Source organism: Convolutriloba macropyga, chromosome 9, assembly GCF_964194025.1.
Source record: "Convolutriloba macropyga chromosome 9, txConMacr16.3, whole genome shotgun sequence".
NCBI lineage: Eukaryota > Metazoa > Xenacoelomorpha > Acoela > Convolutidae > Convolutriloba > Convolutriloba macropyga.
In genome coordinates this window covers 46,293,313-46,313,612 of record NC_134476.1, presented here as the reverse complement: position 1 = coordinate 46,313,612, position 20,300 = coordinate 46,293,313, and the positions used below count along the sequence as shown (strand labels likewise).

At 31.4% G+C, this 20,300-nt stretch overlaps 1 protein-coding gene across 5 annotated transcripts in view; it reads right to left on the bottom strand.

The window, feature by feature from the left end:
• Window positions 1–20,300, bottom strand: part of LOC142345804 (axonemal dynein light chain domain-containing protein 1-like) — a 211,410-nt gene that overhangs the window by 4,973 nt on the left and 186,137 nt on the right. For 4 of the 5 annotated variants that reach the window (XM_075398173.1, XM_075398175.1, XM_075398176.1 and 1 more), the window contains one exon: window positions 1,317–1,430. In XM_075398173.1, the coding sequence (XP_075254288.1) occupies window positions 1,317–1,430 (114 nt within the window). Of the gene's footprint in view, window positions 1–1,316; window positions 1,431–2,346; window positions 2,366–20,300 lie in introns of all 5 variants that reach the window. The other variant, XR_012759355.1, reaches the window with a different exon arrangement.

The following is a 20,300-nucleotide window of genomic DNA, read 5'->3' as shown; positions in this document are numbered from 1 at the left end:
AAAGGTTGTAGATTTTTGCCAGTTTTCCTTAAGTTGTGATAAAAGAAAAATTTGTTCAATTTGATTGAGCTTGCATTAATTTAAACAAGATTTGCTTTGCTAATATTACAGTGTTATGATTAACCTGAAAAGATTTTATATGATGCTCATTTTTTGACGCTTATAGAAAACTGACAAAACTCTATCTCAAAATTTCCGCAATCTGGACTGAACATCAAGTACTAGTCAATACTGATTCAGTGAAATTGCAAGTCGTCGATCAATACTGTATCAGAACTCTGATCATGCCACATTTTAGAATCGTCAAGCCTTGAGCACAGTTTTTATTGTTGGTTTGCTCTCGTTTCGTACCGAAAGAAATAGGCGTGGCTCGCCTAGAGTGGCTTGCCTACAGAACTCTACACAGTGAAAACACAAGCTGAAGAAAACGTGAGTCTTTTCACAAAGTTTGCTTGATAGATAATGAAAAAAAAATCCAATGTCGCCCAAAGATACCAGTCATGGCCTTTCCTTTCTGCCCATTGAATAAAATTTGTTTCGGAGTGAATATATGGGACATTTTTAGTTGGTATACGGAATATGCAATAACCAAGACTTGCCAAGTCTTGGTGAACAATTGACTCAAGAATTGTCAAGTTTAGGCCAAAACTTGACCGAGACTTGACAAGTCTTGGCCAAGACTTGACGGGTACATGACAAGTGTTGAACAAGTCTTGACCATACTTCATAACTCTTAAGACTTGCTATGAGACGTGATCAGTACTGATTTGTCAATTCAAGACGTCTATTTCACTGGAGAAGTACTGATTAAGATTTGAAACTCGTTCTGGGTAATTAGACTTGTGAGTCTTTGTCAACTAAGAGCTTCAAAATGTTTATGAAGAAATTCTTAAGAACTCAAAAACTATAACCAATCAAAAGTGCGATTTGAACGTTTAATTTTGTTAACAAGCCCAACTTAATTTTGACGTTTAATAAAATCATTTGATTTAATGACTTAAATTTCTTCAACTCTATTCTGTTGAAACTGTTAAGCGACGCTTTCATGAAAATGAATGTCTTGTACACAGTTTCTCTTCCAAGCTTTAACGAAAATGTAATTTCAATAGCAACTAAACAAACGTGAAAAACACGCATTTTGACGGACTCGAAAAAACTTGAAACCAAATACTTATCAGGTGAGTTAATTTATTCTCAAATTCAGATGAAAGCGAAACCATACTAGAGTAAGTAATTATTAGTTTAAGCTGCCAATGCTGGTTGCTTTTTTAGATGCTTAGGAGATATCAGGCACTAGGAAACAGGTTCTAGCTCACCTGTGATGAAGTAGTAGATGATTGTGAAGTGGTAGAAGGGGGCATGGGCTTGTTTGCCCTCTTATTTGCAGCCGCACTTTTCGCTCTTTCCGCCGCAATCTCCGCATCTTCCTTCTAAACAATAAACAACTCAATATCTTCTAATCCCAATTTCATCTAATATGCCTGACAACAAAATTAAAGTGCATATTTTGAAGTTATGCACATTTTATGCCCTAAATTGATTTAGTCATCACAAAGTTGAACAGATTTTGCTTAGGTCTAGACTTACTTCTGTTTCGGGAAAACTGCAAACTTCTGACTGGATTTTCTCTACAGATACTCTTGTCATTTTTCTAAACTTTTGCTTAATTAAAATTCCATTGTTTTCCAATCTAATAATATGAAACTGAAAGAAAACAGAAAACAGACTGATGCTCAAAATGCTCTTTAAAAAGAGACATTTTATCATGCAATTTAAATGTTTAATTGTTATTGTTAACAAGAGTAAATTTCTTGCCTTTCAATTCATAGCCTAACTGTTTTGGGTGTTTCAACCAAAATAAATTTTAGCAGAATTTGTGCCTATTCTATTTGTTCAGACTCCCTTTGTATTGCTTGAAATAGAAGCAAAGTTGAGTCTAAACTCACCCTTAGCGAGAAATTTACAAATTATAAAATAAAAGCATTTTTCAATTTTTTTCATTAAAGTAATAATCGGGTCTTTCCCATTATAGCCCCCCAAATATGGTATAATTACCATGATTGGGGGGGGGGGGGGGCTATACGTTATCTGACCACTAAGCTGGGTGGCTATAATGGGAAAAACTCTAATAATTTATAGATTTATATTTTATATGCCGCAATGTGAGAGTAAAGTGTATATTCAGACGTGAAACTGATGACTATCAACTTAAAGTATTATACTTAAAATTCTTTCCAATCTCGTGCAAGGACTCGTCAAGCAATTCAGAACTCCAATCCCTAACATATGTGCACGCTACACTAAAAATATGACACTGTTACTCGATTGCAGTCACATATACTATACCTGCTTCTTCTTCTGTCATCTAAACGTGAAATTATATATGTCTACTTTTGACCTTGAATGTCACTAAATACATGACAATAAATGGTTGAGTATGCTAAGGAACATCGATTAATATCAGCAAGTTGACAGGGATTAAACAACTCAGGCCTCAAAGAACAAACACGGGAAATGATTCGCATATACAAAATAAACCAGCAGTGTTGCCTGTCATACAAAAATCCCGGCAATCAAGCTCGTTTCGCCTGAATTAAGATATTGATTTACATTAAAGTCATCGGTGTACAGTTACTGTGGTCAATTTAGCTGTAGGAGGAGACAGTAATGTTAAGCAGATCCCAATTAAAATTTCATTTAAAAAAACATCAGAAATTTCACTTTTTACGGCCATTTGAAGGGGCAAAAGTCGTAAATCTAATGTTCGTTTGACCCTTATGGCCGCGTCCGGCCATTTTTGACAGTTTCGCAAATTTATGGACGTCTTTAAATTTTATTTCAAGGAAAATTACCGTTTTTGATTGGAATATTTATGAAACGACATGTTAATTCTGAAAAAGTCAGGATAAAAACGTGACCGACATTGTTGCTTATAGCAATTTTGCCATTTGTGGACACCAGGGACACCAGGTAATCTTGCTTTTGTTGCGACGTGCTAAACTTTAATTTTAAAAAACTGGAAACAAAACATCTCTCAGCACAAATATGAAAAATTGCAGTTTTTTTCAATATTGTACCTCGGAGCAGGGATAATCAATATTTGAACAGTGAGCATTTTAAAAGTTCTCTGACAAAAATTGCAGCAAGTTTGTTAGTCCTCTGCTCTCATCACGGTTTTAAGAGGAGCCTTTAGTATTGCACAGGTTTTTGAAAAGAAGCTAAAATTGGTATTCTAAAAGTTCATTGTTAGCTGAAGCAGGTTTTTCATGATTTGAAAATTTTTTGCGAACTTTTACCCCTTTTTGTAACCTTTTCAAAAAATTGGACTTGAACATTTGCTTAGTTACTAATAAGTAGTAATCATCAGTTGATGGTAATAATAAAAAAAAGTAAATTTGAAGTTTTTTTCTCATAACGGTTTGTACTCCCTATATCAAATTATAGATTCCTCAACTACAAACCACGCCTGTCCCCTAACCTAACTACCACCTACGGCCCTATCGTTTTGAGAATTTTTCCCAACACGACAGCACATTCTCCCTATCCCCATTACAATGAACTCCTCTCCCATTTCACCTAACTACCTACTTTCCCACCAGAAACCAACCACATTCCACCATACCTACATAACCTACCACATAACCAACATACCCACATACCTATCTATTCGCATCACCCCCCCCCCCCCCCCCTCCCCCGACACATCCTCAAAAAATTTCGTCTGAATTTTTTTTCAAAATCCTATTTTTCTATTAGTTATTCAAACTTCTTCTCTTTAATATTTTCGATTGAAGTAGAATACCGGTTCTTTTTCTTTGATATTAATGATCTACAAAACTTCAACCGCTCTCCCCAAAGCAGGCCTTTTGTTTTCACCCGACCCGTACCTCCTATATACACTTCCAGCCGAAACCCAGCTCGACCCCATTCCACGTGCATCCCGTGCACACCTCCCCCAGCCGTGCCACCCGCTGCGCTTTTGCCATGCCTCTTAAATTAAGCTTAAGCTAGATTACTTTAAACGTAGCTATCAACTGACAAAAACTACAGCTCACCAGAAGACAAAAATCAAAAGTTTCTGATTAATTGCACTCGAAAAAAAGCTTGAGGCATTTATTGTGGTGGTCTCTTTTTTATCTTTCTTTGCTGTGGCAAGATTTCATAACCTTGAGCATGCTCAAGTTAATTGATGTAGCACTTAGGATGACAGCTATTGCAAACTGTTATACCAATACCGCAGATCATTAAATTCAGCCTTCGGGCCCACGGTTAATCGCAGAAATCTGACTTGTAGACAATTTGGCGGAAAGCTGCATAAATAGAGGAAGAGTTACAGCCGTTTTGTTTTCATTTCACTTGTGCATGGCTTAATGAAAAATGATGCTGCCATCCTGCTTTTAGGACTCCATTTTGGTTGACTTTATTCTTAACAATTTGAACATAGCCGGCAGTTTGCCAAAAAAATAGCCGCGATAGACGCTTTTGGCCTCCGATGAATTGAAACAACTAAAGAAATAAGACAGACAGATCGACCACCAGTCCCTTAATAGACAACTGGACTTTTTGAATTAGATTCGGACAGTCAATTTTTTGACACATACGGTCTATAAGGAAAAAGCCCTGAAAGAGCTTTTTCAAAATTAATATTCGAAATCAAAAACTTAAGACTAATACTCAAGAATTAGGGCATGAAATTTGGCACTATTTAGATGCGCACTAATGATCCTTAACTAGTATATATTCATGAAATTTAAAGTTCATTAAGCGGTCTCAGAAGTCATTTTTTTGAGTGAGGTAAGTCACGCAATTGACCTAAAAGCAGAACAAATAACTTCACGCTCACAAATTTTCACTGCAAAGCAGTAGAAGTCACTAAAGTCATTTAAAAAGTCAGTTCCAAGAAGTTAGGCCGTAAGAATCATCTATGGAGACGACGAAATTAAAAAAAATGCCCGGAAGAATTCCGGAAGCGACTCGAAGATTCAAATCTTCACAAAGAAATCAAAATTGCAGCGGAAATATTAATCCATTAACTCGTTATCTCCCCAGGTCTGTTCTAAAAAGTGGCGAAATTTAAACCATTGTCACCAAGAGAAACAAAACGCAACAAAATTTAATATTACTGATAACGTTTGGTAACATTAAAAAGTTCGAAGTAATTAGGATGGTCAAAATATTGATAGGTTAAAAAACTGACAGGACTATAAATTGCGCTCAAATATTTTATGATTCTAATCTTGAAAAGATCTCGAAAGCAAACGGCAGATAACAATCTTTGAAACTAAATTAAATTTTTCAAAAACTAATGCTCAAATTCCAAAGTCAGAAAACCACTAAGATTAGATTTCTAATCTTTGCAATCAAGACAAAAACAACACATTCTTCTTCCTTGTTGTGTATATCCTAGACATGATTTCATACTATTTCAAAAATTAAATTAATCATAGAAAAGACATAAGTTTCAAAGTCAAAAAAACGTTTAAAAACAATACCAAAGCCAGAAAAAATTGCCATTAATAATAAAAAGTGAAAATTTTAAAAATAACAAAAAGTGAAAATTTTGAAAAAGTCTTCCTTACAAACCTTTAATACTAACCTTATGTTGAAAACAAGTGACGAAAATTTAAAAAAAAAATGAAATCATTCAATTTTTTAACTATTCAAAAAATCAACATAAGCTAGAAAAAGCTAGAATGATACAAAGTAAAAAATGAATATGAACAAAATGCAAAGAATTATGAAACAAAAAAACTAATTGTTGAATTTTGAAAGTTAAATTAAAATTAAAAAATCAACAAAAAACGAATACATTTCTTTGTCAAGCATTCAAGACATAGAAAAGACGACGATTCATCCGAGACAAAGATTCTTTTTCCTGAACAGAACAAAAATTAGCAGAATTCACACATACAAAACTTTGAAATAAATTGTAAAAAAAATGGTCAACAAGATTTTGATACTGCATTTATGAAAAAAAAATTAATATTTTCCAAAAACTCAATGCCAAAAGTGATTGGTTTTTGTTGAAACGAAATTAAAGCCCCTCATAATGCACAAAAGGACTATATCTAGTAATTAAAACTAATAATAAAACAAAAAACTGAAAAAAATGGGAAAAATACTAAAATCGGATGAGCATATGTCAATTTTCTAAAACAAAATTACATCGAGGTAGAAAGAGGAGTTGAGTATACGAATTATAAAAAAGAAATTGCCATATTAACTAAATTTTGACACTTTTAAATGGCACAAAAACGGATCGTGAAAGTTTCAAAAATGAAGAAAATAATAGAAAAAAGCCAAAAATTAATTAACAATTCTCGAAATATGTGCCAATTTTTAAAATCAATTGAATTTTCAGGCGCTGCAAAGTACTGAGGTATCCATTTCTGAAGTTTACACTTCAATATAGCATCGATTAAAAATTATTTCTAAAAAAAACCAAATTAAAAGCAAAAAAAACTAGATCACTTAGACAAAAAAATGGCCAAAATCGTTTATCTATATGCGCCATTCAGTCAAAAACTACTTTTCGTAGTCAAAAAGTCATTCACTAAACGCAGCGCATGATCAGAAAACTTCTCACGCTCAGAAAAAAATAATTCACAATGCAGTTTTATTAGCTTTCGCTTTTAAATCAAAACATCGTCTGAACGCGGTAAAAAAGAACTTAAGGAAAGCAATACTCCTCTTTCAGTTGTAAAAAATCAACGATTTCCCCAATAATAGCCGCTCTCTCTTCGCGGCTATTTAAAAAAGTTTTTCTTTTTCTCATTTTTTTAAGTCACCGATTAATTCAAATTCATTGTTGCTGTGGTCGGCTAAAGTTTGGGCGGCTAAAGTTGCAAAAACTGTAATTTTTCTTTAATTCACAGGTGAACATCTCAGACCCAAGCCACTTCTGGTCAGACTATGTAATAAATTGTTTTCAAGTAAGTTAGAATTGCTGTACGAACTAGGCCGCACAGAACCGCCACTTACTTGATAGGTCATCAAAAGGTCCGATGGTCCTCGTCAAGTGATGCCAGTAGCCGTACTAAAAAACTTTAAAAGACAGATTGTCAGATGCTTAAGATGCAAAGGATTTGAAATGATCAGCTCAATATATTAACGAAACTATTTGTTGGTTATTGCTAATGTAATTGTCTCTAAAACAATACTTTTTTTTATTCTTTTTCTTTTTTACTCAAGATTTGTACTTCTGAAATGAAATTCGGGTTAAATTTTAATATAAAGTTCAACAATTTTCTTATTCGTACTCCTAATCGTTTAGAGCTAAGTCCACTAACCGCGTTTGTACTTTTCAACTGACGGGATGATGTTCTTTTTAACTCAACTGTCTCTATTTCTTTCTTTGTTATAAGAAATTTTAGACTTTTTATTTCGCATTCTGATCTAAGTATCTCTGTTATTTTTATAAACAGTTCAAAAATCTGCAAAATTTTGAACGAATGCATTGTAGACTTTTCTCGATTTTGCAGTGATGATTCCGTTTTTCTCTTTTTAAGCATGATTCTGGCAATTTGTTCTTTTTTGCTTCTAGAGGCTGAACTGTTGTCTTGCTACTGGTTCCATAGACTAAAACACCATAATTTAGTATTTGTTGAACGTAAACTTTATATATTACAAGAAGCTGTGCAGTTGTTAAAATTGATCTCAACTTATAAAACAATCCACAAAATTTGGACAGTTTCGCACATAATTCGAGAATATGCCGATTAAAATTAAGTTTTTCATCAATATGTACTCCTAAGGATTTTAAAAAACGTTTTTTGACTGATCGCATCATTCTGCAAAATTATCTCTTGAGGAGAAGGTTTTCTGATTGCGTTCGAAATCACAAGGTGCGTTTTTTTCTAAATTGAGTGTCAGTTTGTTTCGCAAAAAAAGTCGGCTACAGATTCGATTGACTTCACAAATTTTTCTTTACTTGAATACGCATTTTGGTTCAAATCAACGTCATCAGCAATCAAAATTGCAGTTGAGTCACCACAGAACTCCTGAATATCATTTATATAAACTAGAAAGAGCAGTGGTCCTAGCACCGAGCCCTGCGGCACTCCATATTCTATTGGTAAGACTTCCAACCTAGACTCAACCGATTTGACGCATTATTGTCTGTCACTCAGATAGGACTTCAGTAATTTATGTACAGGTTCTCTCATTCCTATGTTTTCTAGCTTTTCCAGGAGCAAATTTTCTTCAATTGTATCAAATGCTTTCTTCAGATCTATGAAGACAGCCTTCACTTCTTTAAATCCATTTTCCCAGTCTTTTCTGATTTCCTCGAGGAAATTAACTAACGCATCAGTAGTGCACCTTTTTGTCTGGATCCAAACTGATTTTTATTAAGCAATTCGTATTTCTCGAGGAATTTGGTCATTCGATCACATATTTTTTTTCTAGTATTTTTCCAATCGTTGGTAATAAACTAATTGGCCTGTAGTTCTGAGCTTCATAAGCATTCCCGCACTTATGCATTGGAATTACTACTGGTTTCTTCAAACACTTTGGGAAGGTTCCTTTTTCGAAACACTTATTGACTAAAAACGTCAATGTAGGAACTATAGCCTATTCTATTTTTTTAAGTATAAAGTTATTGAGACCGTCACAATCAGTGCTGTATTTATTTTTCATTTTTTTAATGACTACTGATATTTCGGCTTCATCTGTTCAGGTCAAAAACAAGCTGTTTAAAGTTCTTTTTTGTCTTTATTTTTTCCAGGATCATTTAATTTCTTCGATAAAATTTTTCCGATAGTTGTGAAGTAAATGTTCAAACTTTCAATCTAGTCTTTTAAAAGGTCTTCTAATTTTGTGAGCTTGATGTTTTTGCTGCTATGGTCAATGTTAATACCTCCGCAAACACTGTGCAACTGTTCCGGTTCCGGAGTTAGTTCATCAAAAAATATTTGAATATTTTCCGATATTTCATTTATACTTGTATTCGGTTTGATATAGATCACTGTTAATAAAAAACTTTTGCCATTTTTTATGTTGATTTTCACAGTTAAAATTTGAATATTGGTACAGCCAAACTTTTTAGTAATTGTTTGCTGTAAATTCATTCTTACAAAGATCCCATCCCCTCCTTTAGAAGTATTACGGTTGCTTGTAGCAATCTCCTGTTAGCCATCAAGGTTAATGCACTTTGTGTTAGTTTGGTCCTTGTCCGTCAAACAAATCGCTAAAGGCTGACTCTCCTGTTGTTTCATCAACACTTCAAACTCGTTCAAATTGTTTTAGATTGATCTAATGTTTTGCAAGATTATTTTGTTTGCACTCATTTTGATTTTTTTTCCTTGAACACATTACCAATTTTTAATTTTCTATCAGGGTTTCAAATGCAATTTGGTCAAATCTAATAAAATCTAATATTTAAAATTTGGACAAAAGATAGAGTAAAAAGAAAACAAAAGGAAAGAAATCAATATGAATGTATGAATGTGAATGACCGCGGATATCGCAGGCCTCCACATTAAAAAAAATGAGTTTATTTCTTTTTCTAACCTAATTTAAATTCAGAGTTGCGGATATCGCAAACTCTGACTTTTCAGTTCGATGAATTTGTTCTAATGAAAAACCTAAAAATGCAAATCATCTAGATCATCTTTGTCTGCGGATATCGCTAGACATATATTGCCACTAAAAACATTTTAAAACTGCCATCTAATTTGTTTCTTTGCTGCGCATAGTGTATTCAGGAAGGGGTTTGATTTTTCTTTGTAAAGCGAGAGGTATAAACGTAACTTTTTTCCCCTCATCTTCCCATTCAGCTGTGAATATCGCGAGCTAAAAGGACAATGAGAACTTGCTAGGACAATGAGAAGTAGCACAATGAGGCAAGAAGTCTAAAATGAAAGAAAACATATGCCTTAAACTTTATACCATCCCTTCTTGCTGCAAATATTGCAAGAAAAATGGATGAGTAGGAACATTCTATCCTATAGTCTCATCATTTTAGTACTGCTACTGTGTGGGGTTAATATGAAATTTACTACAAAAAATTATTTAATAATAAGAGCAAAAAATTTAACTTTCCGCTGTTAACAATAATAAGCTATGGAGTTTATTTTTTCATTTGTCTCCTGTTATCAGGTGAAAACCTTGCTTGACTTTTTTCACATGAGAGCTCTTCCTCTTCCTTCATAAATTTTCGCTTGTTGCGTCCACTCTCTCGTAAGACAGGATTTTGGATTTTATTCAGTTCGTCCACGTTATTTACTGCTTTAAATGATGTTTCGTTTTGCAGATTCTTAACCATAACTGACACTGTACAATTTTTGTTGAAGTAATCATTCCCAATTTCTTCGCCTCACTGTTTATTTCTGCTTCATTTTCAGGCAGTCTTTCATTAAAGTATATATTAAGATTATTTAGTGGACTCTTGATTTTCTTAAGTTTCCTCTTTGCACCAAAAACCCTATATTTTTCGTCAAAGTAAACAAACTTGCAGATCACTGACTCTGGGCATCCATTAGCTGCTGTGCCGGGTAATATATGACATGCTTTAATTCTGTTTTCTAAATTGATATTCACAAAATTTTCAAAAAACTTCAATGTGTTTCGCAACACATTTCGAATGTCTCTTGAGTCAAAGGGCGGATTGCAGATTATAACACAGTCCTTGCTTGTGTAACGTTCCTGAGCTCTCAGTCTGTCGTTTATTTCACCCTGTTTTTTTTCGAGATCAATAATTTCTTGTTCCTGTTTTTTGTTCGTGTCAGTAATGTGTATATGGTGGCCTCCGGGCCCCCGAGCCATGGAGCCATATACACATATTACTCAAATTTTCCATTTTTCATATTTACCTTATTTTGACTGATATTTACACGAAAATTTTTTTTCTTGTAATTTTTTACTTGATTTAGAAAAAATAATATAAAAAATAATTTAATATATGTTGTCATACAAATATTATAATAATATAATAATTTATTATTTGTTCTCATACCAATATTATAATTCAACGAAGTTCTTTTGCAAATTCACTGATAGAACCTAAACTCACCATTACTATCTTTAATACCTTTATCATAAAATGGATCTATAGCTATTTTATATTGTTCTTTTGTTTCTAAATTATGCCTTTTGCTATCAATAGTATAATTAGTTACATATTTACTTTTACCTTCATATATAGCATTAGTATAATCTTCTAAATTAATTTGGTTTCTAATAGTAGCCTTAGTTATTCCTTTTAACTTTTTCTCTTCTTCTCGTTTAACAGTATTGTAACAATATGCTTTAGCTTTAAGGAAACAAGCTTCCATAATAGTATCATTAGGTATTTCATCTTTCATCTTACCTAATTCATTATTATGCAATATACCTTTTATCTTATTCATTTCTTTTTCTATAGTACTATCCAATGGAACATTTATGTTTATAAATATACTATCAGTATCTGTGTAATGATAACTACAATCTAACTCTTTCTCAAAGTAATCTTATATGGCTTTATACATGAATAGTTTAGCTTTTTCTAATATAACAAATCCAATATAATTAAACTTATCTAATTTAACATTACCTCTTGTTTTATGTACAGCTACTAGATCATCATCAAACTCTACAGCATATTTAAAACTAATATTTTCTACTAGTTTAATATATCTATCTACATCATTAACTAACTCTACATCTTGTCTATTATATACATTTTCTATTGTTTTTCCATAAAAGGCATTATTCATTAGTTTAAAGAATACATTTCCAAATTTATCAACCTTAGCTTTAGCTTCTTTTCTTTTCTGAATATTGAACTCTATATAAGGTTTTAACCATTCACTCTTATTATATTCTAATTTTTGTTTAATTGTAAAATCTTCCAATTTTAAACCATGATCTAAATACCAATCTAACATCTCTCCATCTATTACATAGTTTTCTTTATCTGTTAACTTTAGCATTAACTTCTCATTAGGTTTATATCCTTTCTTTTTATTTTCATTTTGATAATCTGTAAACTGATCAATGTTTGCTTTTGTCTTTTCAGGAAAGAATGGATATTTCTTTGTTTTCTGTCTCAACTCATCATTATACTTTATATCAATTGTATAGATGTATCCAGTATTAGAGCTAGATTTAGTGTATGCCAGATCTTCACATACTCTGATCTCACCAGTAGGTAAAGGTTGTACCATAGCAGAAGCATACAATGAGTTGAAGTCTATAAACTTTAAATAATTCTCTGTCCCTGTATACTCAGGATCTATTTCTTTATTTTTACATTTTACATGACAATTACCTAATACTGAAGCTAACCCACCTCTTATACCATGTTGTATTGTATCATAAATATTAACTGTATTTTCTTTATAATACTTAAGCCAATCAATAGTATATTTCAACCCACACAACCAGGTTAACCCAGGAGTAGAATAAGTGTAACATGGATCTATTTCATAATATTCTAAACACATAGCTCTAAATTTCTCAAATACATCAACTGATAACAATACATCTGTTTTAAGATATAACATCATATAATCCTTTATTGTCTCACATTTAGTATCTTTCCAACAATCAATTGCTTGCTTATTTTCTTTATCTGTAATATCACTTTGTTTTAACTTAGAATAGAATGCTTCCTTAGGTGGTAGTGCTGTTTCATGTAGTTTATCTATACTATCAAACCATTCATATGGGAATATACCTTTACGTCTTTCTAAGCCCCATTTATTTAATGTTATACATTCTTCATTACTCAATGTCTTACTTATGGCATCTAAGCTAAGTGGATGGAAGAACCTAAACATATATAATGCTTTAACATAACCCATATCAATACTAATATAATTCTCATCAGTTTTAGTTAATACTTTAACTCTGGTCTTCTTTGCTAGTTTAGTTATAAATAGGTGATTGTCATAATTAGAAGAATTAAATGCATACATTGGTACAATATTATTGGCATTGCCACCGCTTCGCGGATTCTTAGCTTGGAGGTTACATTTATTGTGAGCATATCCTCTAAATTTACCATTTAGATGATCATGATCTCTAACAACGTCTTCACCCATTTCCTCATTACAATAATAACATATACTATATAACGGAGTAATAGTCTCTTCTTTCATTGGAATGTTTATACTAAATATATCTTTAAATAATTTATTGTAATAATCTACTCTTTCTACAAACCATTCAACTACTTTTTCTCCACAATAACATTCATACTTATCTTCTAATATATCAGAATAGTCACTCCTTAAATATAATCCACAAGCAATAGGTAAGTGTTTCCCATTTTTTATTATACATTCAAAATCATAATACATAGCAAATGGTACTCTATTCTTATAATGGAACTTATCAAACTTCAGATATTCATCTTTATGAAATGTTCTTCTTCCAGTATTATTACACATCTCTAAATGTTTAATTAATGCATCTTCTGTTCTAAATGATACACAAAACTTCAGACATGGATAACATTTATGTTTAGTTGATTTTCTTAATAGGAATGATACATCTTTACATAGGAAGTAATGATTATCCCAAAATAATATATTACATCCTTTAGAATCATTATGATTGATTAATACAGGATTAATAGTTTTATTTTTAATTAGATTAAATACATTAAATAATACTTTATCTTTATTTAATTCTTGTATTTTCTTTAAATGATAATAATCATATGGAGGTGTAACCCCATTTGGTAATTTTATCTCATCAATATATTCTGGTTTATTATAATTACTAACTCTATAGGAATGATCTTTAGCAGGATGTAGATAAGCAATTAAACACCACAATAGACATTTGTTATCAGTATTCTTTATATTAAGTATATATCTAGATGTGAATGGTAACTCAGTAGTACATCCACCAGTAGGATAAAACCTGTGTATATACATAGTTCTTTTGATAAATCTTTGCATACTCCATCCAGATTGATTCATCTCTTGTTCTTGCATTCTAGTCTCTAGTTCACTATTCAACATATCCAAATCATTAGGACCATTATATTGTCTAGTCATTAGTCTAAATGTGAATTCGTTTTCTTCTATTTGATCATCTGTAGGTTTTGTATACTTAACTACATCAAAGGTGTTAAACTTAATATATGGATGTATATTATGCAATGACTCTAGTATGTTCAAGAATTTAGGATCTTCATGATCACTACTCGTTATTATTATTTGATTATGCTTCATGTTATGATCTAATCCTAATTCATTTACTTTCTCTCTCCACTTTCTATCAGTAAGCTTTTTCTGTTTAACCTTTTCTTTATGATGATCTAATTCATTGTGTTCATTTTTATTACCATATCTAGTATTACATATACCACAATAACCTGAACTGTCTCTATCATTATCATTATCTTTAGTTATTCCTACAACATTATCTAGATGCATCTTTGTTTTAAAATGTTGTTCCACACTATATTGACTTAGACTAATCTTGCATGTTATACAATCAAACTTATCTCCATTTTTTATTATCTCTCCATCATTTAGTCTTACATTATTCTTATGTTTTAATGTTGTCACATGTTTATTATAAGCAGTATTGTTATCAAGATACATATCACAACTATCACAATACTTTATTCCCTCTAGTTCAGAATTGGTGTAACCACTTCGTGTATACTGTTCATTTATCTTTTGCTCTATATCTTCATTAGTAAATTTTATTCCATCCTCATTAGCACTCTCAATAATTTTATTTCTATTGTATAATCGTACATTCTTTTTATGTTTAGGTGATTGAGTGTGTCTATGAGAATTCTTTTGAGTTAACTCTTCATTACATTCTTCACATTTAAACTTATTTGTTTTAGGCTTTCGGACATAGACAAAATCATCAGATGAATCTCTATCTGAATCTCTATCTGAATCTTTAGATTGATCAATGAAACTGTTTTGCAGATCTAAGTCTTTAGACTGATCAGTGAACAAGCTTCGCTCGTGGTTTACCAAACTGCTTCGCAGATCAGTGAAACTGCTTCGCAGATCTAAATCTGGATGATATTTTGCCTCAGCCTCAAGCATTAGATTTTTCATATTCTCACTCCTTTGTTTTGTTTTAGCAACCTATTTATCATGCAACTCTTTTACTTCTTCATTTACCTGATTAAACCTTCTGATTGCTTCTAAACCTTTTTCTGCTTCCCTCTTTTGTTCTTCTTTATCTTCAGGTTTGATTTCTTTCCTTGGTTTGTTTTTGTTTTTTAACATTTGGATAGCTGTACTACTATCACTAGATTGAGTTTGTCCACCCCCAAATTGGACTTGTCCATGAGATTGGACTTGTCCACTTCCAAATTGAGCTCGCTCACTTACAGATTGGACTTGCTCACTAGTGGAATGAATGTAACCGGTATAATCTTGCTGATTCATTTTTATATACCAAATTTTGAAATAATATTATTTATATACCTTTTCAATACTATTAATATGATTAGCACCAAATGTGATATGTGAAAATAAGGCGTGGTGTTGGAGTTGCGACGATTGTCAGAGTAAACCATTCCAATGTTTTGTATGTAATGAAATCATAACATATAGAGAAAGACATGATCATTTGAGTAAGCATCATAATGATCCTAAGCAATATTTAGTATGCAGAATGTGTAAAGTAAATAAACACATCTCTCAGTACAGATTCAAACATTTCTATTGTAGGTTATGCATATATCTCCATAGATATAGGTTTCATCATACAAAAGAAAGATTCTTAGAACATGCAAAGAAATATAATATCCATGAAGCTGGTTCCCAGATTGAAGTAAAGCTATAACTAATTATAATAAGTTTATTAAAGAATTAACAATTAATGATGATAGAAAGTTTATTGAAGCCGCTATTAGATTATATAATGCATTGTGATAATTATTTTTATAAAAATGACTAAACTAGAAACACTTATAGAATTAAATTATTTAGAAAAACAAAACAGAAAGAATAGACTAGAAGATAAACTAAAACAACAAGAATATTATGGTGAAATAGAAGAGTTATTTGATCCTTTAACTAAAACACTAAATGCAAACAATGAAACATGGCTAGCTCATAATGAACAAACATTAAGAGCAATAGATTGGCAAAATCAAGAGTTGGATAAACAAACTAAGATGATCGAACAAGCTGGTTTTCAGATAGGAGTAGCCGCTTCTCAGATGGGTGAAACCGCTTCACGAATCCAGGAAGCTGGTTCCCAGATCAGTGAAAACACTTCTAAGATTAATGAAACGTTAAAGGGGACCATAGAGGAAACTCAAGAAATAGCACCAGTTTTTGTTGATACAAAGATAGCCAAGAATCTTCATAAAATGGGTACTCAAACTAATCCTCAATTAAAATTAAATCTTGTAGATTTGCCTACTAGAAGATACAAAATGAATGGTGTTGATATAACCCTAGAGCAGGGTGCATTTTTAGCTAGGGATAATATATACGAAATCTCAGAAGGATTTATTGAATTTCTCACTAACCCAAATGTAACATATAACGATGATATCGAAGAAGATGAAAACAAAATTAAAAGGTTTTTAAAGGATATTAGATATGATTTAGGAAAAGGGGATAAGAAAAGCGCTAGATATAGAACAATAAAACTTATAATGGAAGTAAGAGATGATATATTTGGCAGAAGGTTAGATACCAACCAGCAAAGTTGTCACCACTACGTGGATCAGGGAATGGACTTCGTCCATGGCATGCCAACCTGCTTTGCAGATCCAAATAATTTAGTTGAAAGATTAGAATTATTAATACTAGAAACAAAAGCTGGTCATGACGGATTATATGATGAAATGCTAGATATATCTAAGCAACTATTATCTATGAATATTATTAATCAAGAACAACTAGATAATTTTGTTTTTAACTATGGTAAATGAAGGGTAAACACCTGGCTACGCCCATAATGATGGAACAACAACAACTCCTAGCTAAAGAAGTATTTAGTCCTCAAATAACAAAGTTTAGAAGAGAAAGAATAATACCATTATATAAAGATGAAACATGGTCAGCTGATTTAATTGATAAGTCATCTTTAAGTAAATACAATAATAATTATAAGTTTATATTAACAGTTATAGATATATTCACAAAATATGCATGGGCTATTCCATTAAAGAATAAATCTGGTTTATCTATAACTAATGGCTTTAAATTAGTATTAGGCAAAAATCCACAAGGAGGCTCTCAACCTAGAAAACCAGAAAAGTTATGGGTAGATAGAGGTAGTGAGTTTTACAATAAAACATTAAAATCTTTACTTAAAGAATATGGAACGAAAATATATTCTACTTATAGTGATTTAAAAGCTGTGTTTATAGAGAGATTCAATAGAACATTATTACACATAATAAATAAACCTATGTTCATCAATGGTGATGGTAATTGGGTAAATATATTAAATGAAGCAGTCTTAACATATAACAATAACATTCATTCAACAATTAATATGACACCAGTTGATGCTTCTAATAATTCTGATAAGGTTAAATACACTTTTAATTTTAAGAATATTAAGCCAAAATTTAAAGTTGGTGATTATGTTAGAAACGCAGATAAACGTCATATCTTCTCTAAAGGTTACACTTCTAATTGGAATAGAGAACTGTTTAAAGTTAATGAAGTTCTAAAAACACAACCACCAACATATAAGATAGAAGATATTAATGGAGAGATAATAGAAGGTAAATATTATGAACAGGAACTATTGAAATCTGAGTTTGATTTTGAATCTAATAATAAAGTTTTGGAATCATTAAATATATTTCTTAATATAAATAATGACAAGAAATAGATTTAACCAGGCTAAAAATCAATCAGGGAACTCACTTCTCGGTTTAACATCAACAAACAACCTAACACTAAGTAAGGCTCGTGGGTTATTCCTAGAAGATAATGATAATATTGACATGAAGGATACCTATAAAATTACAAATGTACATCCTCCGTTAGATGAAAAGGATGTGGTTAATAAAGAGTATTGTGACAATAACTTATTATCCTCTTCTAATAAAATAGAAATTTTAAGTAGAAACATAACTGAACTAAGAAAAGGTGATTTTGATAAAGTTACAACTAAAACATTACAACTAAATGAAACACAAGTTAATGAAAATCTAATTAAAGAATTCATTAAATCAGCAAATGAAGTCACAAATGTTGTTAACTTTTGAAATAAAGTTGCTGCTGATACTATCTCTAAATATAATCAATTAAAACAAGAGATTGATAATAATAACTTTAATCAGAATGTTACCAACATACATTTAGATGATATGTTTACTAATGGTCTAAGGGAAATGAAAGAATACAATAAATCTCTTAGAGGTGTTATAGTAATATATATAATTTCTATACTTTTACGAAGTAAGTTACTTGATAATAAAGAGAAAGACAGACTTGAGATGCATTATGGATTTAAACAAGAAGATATAACGAAAGAAATAGAAAGTTTTTTCACTAATGAAAATGACCAATCTACGAAGTAGTTTCACTGATCCAACAGCACCGAGTGAGAGCTCACTGTATCCAGATTTATCATCAGTATCGGAACGGTTGATGCGCGAAGCTGCTGCTGTCAATGAACAGCAGATAAATGAAAAGATTCAAGCTAATAATAAATTTAACAATAATATTAACATTATAAAAGATATTAGAAATTATTATGAAACTGAAACTAATAATTATAATAAGAAGTTAAGTAGATATAAAAATTATATTAACGTAGCTGAGATAACAGAAATACTATTATCATCAATTGCAACAACAGCAACAACAACATCAGTTGCATTAACAGGTATAGGATTACCTTATTCTATACCCACAGCTTTTGCTACAGCAACTGTTTGTGGTTCATTATCAAAAACAATTAATACTAAAATAAGAAATAAAATTATAAAGTATTCACAAATGTATATTCTAGCTAAACAGTTTAGTGATAAATTTAATAAACTATATACTAAATCAATGAATGATAATAAAATAGATAATGATGAATATAATGAATTAGTCAAGGTATATGAGGATTATAGGAAGAACAAGAAAAATAAATTAAGTGTTTTTTTAAACTAAAGTTATTAGTGTTTAGTAATAACAATGTCTTTAGTAATAATAATATTAGTATAAATATATACCGATAATCATAATCATAAACATAAACATAAATATAATCATAATCAAATAATTATCTTTTCTTTGTACCTAAGTATAAACCTCTTCCTTTTTGTACTACCTTTATACCTTCACCAGTAGTTGCAAATTTAATTAAATCAGGTGTGGCTGATAAAGCAGCTCTAGGGTTTCTAGATGCCGCTGCAGTTCCTATTCTACTTGCAATCTCTAATGCTCTTATTGGATTATTAGCAACTTTCTTTCCAAAGTTAACTGTAGCTCTACAACACTTTTAAAGAAATCTTTCAATCCCTCTGCTTCTATTGTTGCATCAGATACTGTCTCATTGATTTATTTCTATTACACTTAACACAATTACCTTTTAACATCTTAGTTCCTTTGGCTGAGATAACTCCTCTTATGTTATTAGTGCCATTATAATGTCTGCCACCAACACAATATGAATTGGTTTTGAACTTATTTAAAAGACTCATTTCTATATATAAAAAATAATGGAAGTTAAAAAGTATAATCCTTTTGTTGTTATGAATAAGCCTACGGGTTTCACCCGCGAGCGAAGCTCGAAGACTAAGCCTACGGGTTTCACCCGCGAGCGAAGCTCGAAGACAAAGCCTAAGACTGAGTCTAAGCCTACGGGCTCTGCCCGCGAGCGAAGCTCGAAGACTAAACTTGAAGCTAGAGGTTTGTCTCTAGAGAATAAAAAGAAACTAGATACCATTTTTGCTAAAGGTTTTGTTAAGACTAGTAGGAAATAATGATAAGGACTTTAATTATAATTATATCTATGATATGATAAGCCTCTGGCTATCTGCGAAGCAGTTTCACTGATTAGTCTCTACGAGACTATAGACCTTCGGTCATTAGTTTCTATGAAACTATATCAACCATCTTATTACCATCACTACTAACACTAATAACCTTTCTAGTTAATACTAATGCATGACATATAACATCGGCAACTGCAACACTAAATTTAAAATTAAGTTGTATTGGTTGTGGACCTATATGATCACTTTGACATCTAGTATCAAATACATATATTCTATAACTACTTTTGAATGTTCTATGATTTATATAGGGTTTTATATTGTATGGTAGCCCATTATAATCTTTATTAAAGCTAACAATCTCTTTAAAAGCCTCATTATAATTATTAGTGCCATAATTAAAATTCATTCTATCTTCAGGATAAAA